Here is a 7853-nt window from a genome sequence, read left to right as displayed (position 1 = left end):
AATATATTATAATAAAATATTAATATATTTATCAATATATTAATTATTAATATATTTTATAAAAATATATTTGTTACTCCTATAAATTATTAATCTTATAAAAATATGTTATTTTTCATTATAGAATTAATATTTTTATAAATATAAAATATAGTAACATATTAAATATTTTCATTATATAAATACAAAATATAACAATATATTTCTACTATAATTTAAAATTATCCTTCAATAATAATAGCATAATAATATGATTAGTAATATATTATAATATAATTTATATTATTAATATAATATATAATATCAACATAATATTATATATATATAACATTGACGTAATATATTGATGGTATGTTGATATATCAATTTTTTTGCTAACTTGAGAGGTATTTTTGTCTTTAACTTTCAACTCAGGATCACTACCCTAGGGTGATGTTGGATTCCCGACCTCAAAGACAGGTATCCCATCACTGAGTTGGGGGATGATTGAGGAGTGGAGGTGATTTAAGATCACCGCCATATAGGATCACCGTGGTGCAACCAAACGCGGTGATCTCATCACCTCCACCCACATCACCTTTGATCCTGAAACGATCATCCCATACCAAACGCCCCCTAGGAGAAGGCTTGGCGGTGTAATGGCCAGCGGGGTTGGTTGCTTCCATATGATCAACGGGGGTTGAATTGCAGCAGTATTTGGCATATCTCGTGCACACGGTCTATCCAAGTTGAGGAGCATCTAATGTTTGGTTGTGATGATATCAATAACTAATATATTTGAAGTAAATCAGATAAAATGTACTAAACTATTATCATTTTTAAACATGGCGTGTTTGCTTCTTTCTCTACATTGAAATTGGCACGATAAAATTGAGTAGTGTTTCATGGATGTTTCAGAACAAAGAGGGAATTAGCTTGCCCTTCTATACGGATGACAAGGCGCAAATCAAGAAATGGTCTGATATTTTTTTTTTCAAAAAGTATGGAATAGAAATGGATGATTGCACCCCCAAGAGTTCTTGTTATATATGGAGAGATGTTCTTAGTAATAAGCCTGTCATGAAGACATGTTCCAATAGGTAGCTGTTGCTCTTTAGACCTCATCTCTAAAGGCTTTACTTTGAGGAGGTCCAAGTTTTAAATCCTGAATATTGCTTAGAGAAAACAAAATAATTGCAGCATCAGTAAAAAGTCAAACATGAGGACAGGTTCTAATAGAAAGCTATTTTCCTGTTGCATCTCACCCTTAAAGGCTAAGGGCTTGCCCTTTAGGAGTTCCAGGTTTCAAACCATATGTGGTGCTCTTACAAATCATTACAGAGATGGACAAACAGATTTAATATCAAGGACAGCTCATTAACAAATAAAAAGCACACTGGAGATGGATATGTACAACTTGACCGGATAATGCAGTTAAACAACATTATAAAGATTGATTTTGTCGTGCAAATCATTCCCTCCCAACATCCTATTGATGACGGTTGCGGCTCTCTAGCCAGAAATTGAATCCTTAGGTGAATTTTCTGCTATCTGCAGTGATGAGACAGCTTGTTCTGCTATGAACCCTGCTGAGATATCTGCTCCTTGGCCTGTATTTTCATAGTAAGGTAATTGCAAATCTTTTACATGCACTGCAGGTGACAGCGACCGTCCACTCCCCAAGTAACTCCATGTGCACCAAGGGCTATATGAAGCAGATAACCATCCTGGTCCTTCAGCAGGATAATTTGCAATGCTCTGATATCCCAAGAAAAGGCCAGTGTTGCTGGAATGGTACAAAGAATCGAACCTCTTGGTGTTCTTCAGCATGACTTGACATGATTCATCTGCATCTTCCCCCAGAAGGACATGAAGAGCAACAGCTTCTGCTATTGCAGCACCTTCCTCATCTAGTCGATCCTGTTCTTTCTTCTTCTGTTTCTTCTTCTCCAGTTCAGACCGAATGGCTGCAGAAGTTGCAAGTGCTTTCTCTAGGCGTCTTTTTTTCTTCTCAGCTTGCTTCAAGCGATCAAGTTCATCTTTCACCTGCTTCTTTTCCTTCGTCAGAACTTGGGGTGCCCGACCATGCGATGCTTTCTCCATGACTTTCAATCTCTTTAACTACTGACTCAGCTTATTATCTTCAAAAAAGAGTATATTCTATAACAAGAAGACAGAATCCAAGCAAACTTGTTCTTTCCAAATTTCTAACCTCTTCTTACACTAATAGAACTATATGATATATACTATCATAGACCTACACCCATTCAGGCCTGAAGGAATATCTCATCTTGCGAACAATGCAATCCCAGACAGACACGACAGGAGCAAGCAGAAGAGAGAGATGATAAACCTTGATTGATGCATCTGTTATAGCATTTTCCCCTAGCTTCTCAAAGCCCATGGAGCCACCCATAATAAGTGGATCACACTTAGTTCAGAATCTGATATTTGCAAAAAGCTCACACTGTTTGATCAAGCAGCTCAGGGGAAACTTACTGCAAATAAAGAAACGAAGGAAAAGAAATACATTGTCAAGATCTTCCGTGCGCATAAACTCTGCAACTTAGATTACAATCAGGAGGAGTTGAAAATTAAACAGAAAGGTCAATTCTATCAGCACAACTGATATCCAGTCCTCATGGGATATAAAACCAACACAAAAGAATTCCTCTATACTATGTTTTTCAGGTTTAGAATGCTTTGACCCACAATTTGACCTACTTATCTTAAAGCTTGCTCTCAAAGTTAATGTCTCGGAAATATTAGAATATAATCCCAGTATCGTCATTTTCTTAATTGTTTTCTGTTGGGAACTTATTTTATTAATTTCTGTTGGAGTTGGCTCCTCTGGTAGCCTCTTCAGTGGTCTGAAGTGTCCCCATAGGCAATTTATTTAAGAGTTATGAAAGAATCCCAACATTATGAAATCCTTAGATTGGAAGAAAATTTCCCTTGGGAAAGTGGTTCATACAATGATGCTTGGGAAAAGCTTCTGCCATCCTGTAAAAACTTTAGCATGGTCAAATGATATCGAGCGTCTCAAGCATCCAATATATCAACAACCCAAAAACTCTGCACAAGACAATGTTGCATATGAAGGCATTCCAACTAAGAAATTTGACCAAGACTATATTAAAAAGCATGAATTAAGGCCTTTGGGTGATTGATCTATGAAATTTACACATAATGGAAATTAGCTCATCTGTTTATCAAGACTTTATATTATTTAGATTATGAGAATGGACAAAATTGGAAAAATATATAAATCTCTCATTCGGTAAGAATTCCATTCAAACTCAAATATTGGCCAGCCTAAGTGAGATCTCTTTCTCTCCTTTTCTTTTCCCCTTTTTCTGAGAACAATGGTGCGAGAACCAACAATTAGAATTAACTAGGTCAAACTCTTGGGAAACAATTTCAAAGGTTCAAATAAAAAAAAACTCCTCCCAAGTGGCCGAGGGATGCAACAGCTAGGTTGTAACACAGTTTTCAAATGACATCTTTTTTCCCCATTATCTCAACACTACTCTATGACAACCATTCCTCATTCTAATCCTCTCTCTACCCTAACCACCTTAAATGCCACGATTTTCTCCATCTCTCCTCCCCTTTCCATGCCACCCTCCTCTTATCACTCATAAGCACACCTCCTCTCAGTTACATTGTCATGCTTCTCTCTACTCTCTCCCACTTACATACTTAGCAATGCTATCTTTCCTTTTTGGAGAATATTAATTTTATGTTCCTGCAAAATAAATAACTGTACTATCACATTATCAATTTCTTGTTTCTTTGTTTTCCCCAAAAAACTTCATATTGTTTTTTACCAAAAAAAAAAATTATTGTTTCATTTGTTAAAATATAACTCCCTTCTTTACTTAGAGTTGTTCTTTTTATATAGAATACGGCATCATACAATTGGAACTTCAATTTGAAGTGTCCTGCTTGGTGCTTTTTTTGGAGTGTCTTGCAGAGGGCTCTTATGCATGCAGGAGACTCTTGGGTTCAAATAATGCACACTTGAAATGAAGTGTTATCACATTTTAACATAAATTTATCATGATTAGTTATCATTTGAAGTATTTTAACACATCCTAAGTAAGCTTAAATGCACCTAAAAAATAACTTAAAGACAACTTGCAACTCATGATTGTTCAAATGCTTTCTTTATTAGCCACCATATCTTTCTCCCTCCTTCCCCCTTTTAGTTTCTCTTTCAAATGTTTTTGCTTTTTAGTTTGTCCATTCTTTTATTCATTATTTGTTCAGTCAACATGTTTCTTAGTATTGTGTCATGTTCAAGTACCAAAAGCCTTGGCAATAAAAGATATTGAAAAGTGAAATGGCTATATAAAGCAGCCTGTACCCTCTCAACAATTTCATTGGGTAAACTTGATAATAGATTTAAGATTCAATGTTGTTAAGGATGCACCTAGGCACAACTCAATGCCCCACCTAGCTCAAGGAAAGGTAACTGCCAATTACCCTCAAAAAGCACACCTTACATATGCCTCAGGTGCTGAGGCACAAAATTTTGACGACGTGTGTTATGTGCATGTGATTGTGGATTGCTAAGAGTATTGTGCACACACATTGTATGCTATGATGAATGTGCGTGGGTGTGGCTAAAGTCATTTAGATGCCTGTATCAGTTGTATGTCTTTGTTTGTGTGTTTCCTTTGTTTTTGTCACACACACATATACGTATATACATGATATACAAGTACATATAACATGTATACATATATATCCATATATATAAGAACATAAGTACACATAGGCATATCAGTACATTGATATCTCTGCGTATATATACATACAGATAGATCTACATCTTAAATAGTATAAAAGCACAAACAAATTCTGTCAAGAGATCATTGTGGCCTTTAGATTTAGTTTGAATCATCTCATTCTTTTAAATCATATTTCAACATTTTTTTTATATATTATCAGAACTCTATTATCCTCTTAATACCGGAGGACATTAAAAAGGCTTCCATCAACAACACCAGTCGTTAGGAAGATAACTTTTATAGTAATATTATAGGAGTCAGGACTCATGATCCCTATCCTAACATCCCTGTCACAATTCTACGAGTCCGTGACTCCACGCCTTTGCCTCTCTCCCTCTCCTGCTATCCCATAAACATTCCTCACATGGTAGGATTGGTAGATTTTTTATTCTGTATAATTTTTGGTATCCAACTTGAATAGAATTTGAGTACTTGAGTAGTTTTTGTAATGATATGGGACATTCGCTAAAAATTCAAATAGGATTTAAACTTCAGGTTGTTTTCTGTTTTTCAGGTAGAACGGAAGAAATCACTTCATCAATTTCCATATTAGCAGTAGCAAGGGACTCCAGATCCAAGGTAAGGGTGCAATGGAGTTGAGTTTAAGCACAACTCAGATCAAGCTTGGTTTGAAATTAATTTTGTGTATAAACTTTGAGATCAAACTTGATTTGTTGTCCCTATTTCGAGCTTAATTTCAAAATGACCTGGACATGACCTAATTGATTGGCAGGATAATCCTGAATAAGCTTGAATCCATTCAAGCTTGAAGAAGCCCATTCCAATGTCGAATCCAAGATCGATTCCAAGCTTCATTCTAGCCTAAAATAACATTTAATTGATTCAAAAAAATAAAAAAATGTACTTATTAAAGCTTTAATCCAACAATTCATTGTACATATGTCCTTATATACATGTATATAATATATAATAATACATTTGAGCCTTTTCAAGCTGAGCCTTATCGAACTTGTCAATCTTTGGCTTGGCTTGAAATTAATTTCTAGCATTTTTGTTGGTTCAAGTTTGGCTCATTTAGCTTCGAGCCAAGCTTGATTCCAGCTTTCAAGTTAGGCTTGAGCCGAGCTCAAGCTCATTCATTTCATTTGGTAGCACTATCCAAAGGCTCGGCTCAAGCTCACTCATTTCATTTGGTAGCACTATCCAAAGGTAAACACAACTGTCACTGCTGGACTAACTCAGCTAGGCTCGAGCTCTCTTGGTTCATTTGGTAGTCCTATCCAAAGGTTAGCACAACTGTCACTGCTGAAACCATCAGCATTGGCACCATTCCAGCTAGCCAATCTGCGGGTTGATTTACTTCTTTGCAAATATGTGATACATAGAATTTGTTAAAAGGATCACTTAGGTTCGATATGATTTGCCATCTAATCTTAACTAAAGATCCTTGGTGTGTACAAAAAATTTCTTAAATTAGCATGCCTTAGACACATACGATAGATGGAGACAAGTTTTCCTTCAAGTTATCCATAAATACAGAACATTTTCTTATATATAAAATATTATATAATGTTTTCAAAGTTTGATGTCACTATATGTTGTTAAATATGGAAATGAAGATGCATGATTAAGCAATATTTCCATATCTTTCCTGAATTAATTATTGTTTGCTATTATCCCTGTTTGTTTCAAACATTTACAGTTATGTAAAGACATGATGATATTCGAGCAGTGACTGCTAAATATTGCTAAAACCAATATATCAAGCCAGATGTTGGAGTTTTCATATATAAACTTGAATAAGATGATCTTATCAGTCCAAACAAAATTTGAAAATTCTATACAAAGTTGAATAAGATGGTTCTCAAATCATGGTTTTGATGGTTCTAGTGGGACTCAACATCGCATTCTCCTTTCTTACATCACATATTTAAAGGATCTAAATGCATTCTTCATCAATTCACACTCTAATTATGCGACATGCATTTACAAGAATAGAAGCTGCATCGTGTGCCTTGGGAGGAGATCATTACTTGGCGAGCAAGATCTCCTCTGCCGGCAACAACTTTGGACGAATCACAGTATGCCAACCCAACCTTTTTGCCATAAACGCAAATTACTGCCACGCCATCCATTTGAATACCGTCTTTCTAGTAGTTAGAGAATGCACCGCAACACCTTCCGTTCCAAGTATGATAGGTTACTTGCAAGCCATCAAATATGTTAAATAGAAGAAGCCCTAGCTTCTTTTCTTTTTTTTTATGCACCCAAACCCTAATTTAGATCCTGAAACCCTTATTCACCCTCTGCAAACCTAACCTTCAGCTGCCGTGGGTTCAAATTGCTAGAAGCTCTAATTCTATCGAGAGTTCAGGAAATAACGATCCAGATCAAACGGAAAAGTAAAAAATGAAGTTGAGAAATCTGAAGATGACATCGAATTAGAAAAGGACGACGAATTCACAGTGTTGTCGTACCTTAAGAAATCGAGGAAAAATTGAACGGAATTAGACCTCCTCCGTCTTCATATCGTGCAGTAACTAAGAAGAAAAGATTGAGAAAGAAAAATTGGGGATCGAGTGGATATGGAATTTTACGCGTCCGGTGTTCGGATCGACGCCGAACCAAATTCCAGAGGGAGAGCGAAGGGCGGGGGTGAGCGGGAGTTACAGTCATTATATGGAGGATTGAAACCGACCGCACGCGAAGGGCGTGATCGATGACCGGGGCTGGAAGTCACGACTCAGCGAGCAGCATCGAGCACGTGCAGGCTCACATGTATTGTTGTAGGGGCGATTGAAAGCCCAAAGCAAGGGATATTGCCCAGTGCTGACTCACCGAAGAAGGGGTTACGTATTCCATTGAGAACAACGCAAGTGTTGTGGGATGGGGTTTCCAGTTTAGTCCCACATCGGCTAATCAGCGGAAAGGTCTGTGCCTTATAATGAGGAGGTGCAAACCTTTCCTCCAGAGGGCCCTTTTGTAGGGCAAAACCGTGAAGGGGGGGCGGCAGCCGCTGGGCCGGTTCACCCGATCCCTGGAGCGGGCCCTGATGGGGACAAAACCGTGCCGGGGGGCGGCAGCCGCTGGGCTGGTTCACCCGATCCCCAAAGCGGA

General features: G+C 37.2%; 1 protein-coding gene across 2 annotated transcripts; it reads right to left on the bottom strand.

The window, feature by feature from the left end:
• Positions 1 to 1209: 1209 nt before the first annotated feature.
• Positions 1210 to 7486, bottom strand: LOC103721630 (uncharacterized). 2 transcript variants are annotated; one of them, XM_089924028.1, is made up of 3 exons: positions 7214 to 7486; positions 2954 to 3054; positions 1210 to 2477 (listed from the first exon to the last, which is right to left on the bottom strand). In XM_089924028.1, the coding sequence occupies exon 3, from the start codon at positions 2080 to 2082 to the stop codon at positions 1492 to 1494; it is 591 nt and encodes a 196-aa protein (XP_089780154.1). In that variant the 5' UTR covers positions 2083 to 2477; positions 2954 to 3054; positions 7214 to 7486; the 3' UTR covers positions 1210 to 1491. The 2 variants fall into 2 exon arrangements, with proteins under 2 accessions (XP_089780154.1, XP_088579754.1); XM_088723628.2 differs by lacking the exon at positions 2954 to 3054 and having other exon boundaries at positions 1210 to 2120; positions 2333 to 2477; positions 7214 to 7465.
• Between the last annotated feature and the right edge of the window lie 367 nt (positions 7487 to 7853).

Source organism: Phoenix dactylifera, chromosome 6 (genome assembly GCF_051530095.1).
Source record: "Phoenix dactylifera cultivar Ajwa chromosome 6, Ajwa_hap1_PhDact_Kaust_v1.1, whole genome shotgun sequence".
Classification (NCBI taxonomy): domain Eukaryota; kingdom Viridiplantae; phylum Streptophyta; class Magnoliopsida; order Arecales; family Arecaceae; genus Phoenix; species Phoenix dactylifera.
This window is presented reverse-complemented; position numbering and strand designations above follow the sequence as displayed.

Coding starts and splice junctions, on each gene's coding strand:
- LOC103721630 (XM_089924028.1), bottom strand. CDS start 2,082: ATGGAGAAAGCATCGCATGGTCGGGCACCCCAAGTTCTGACGAAGGAA.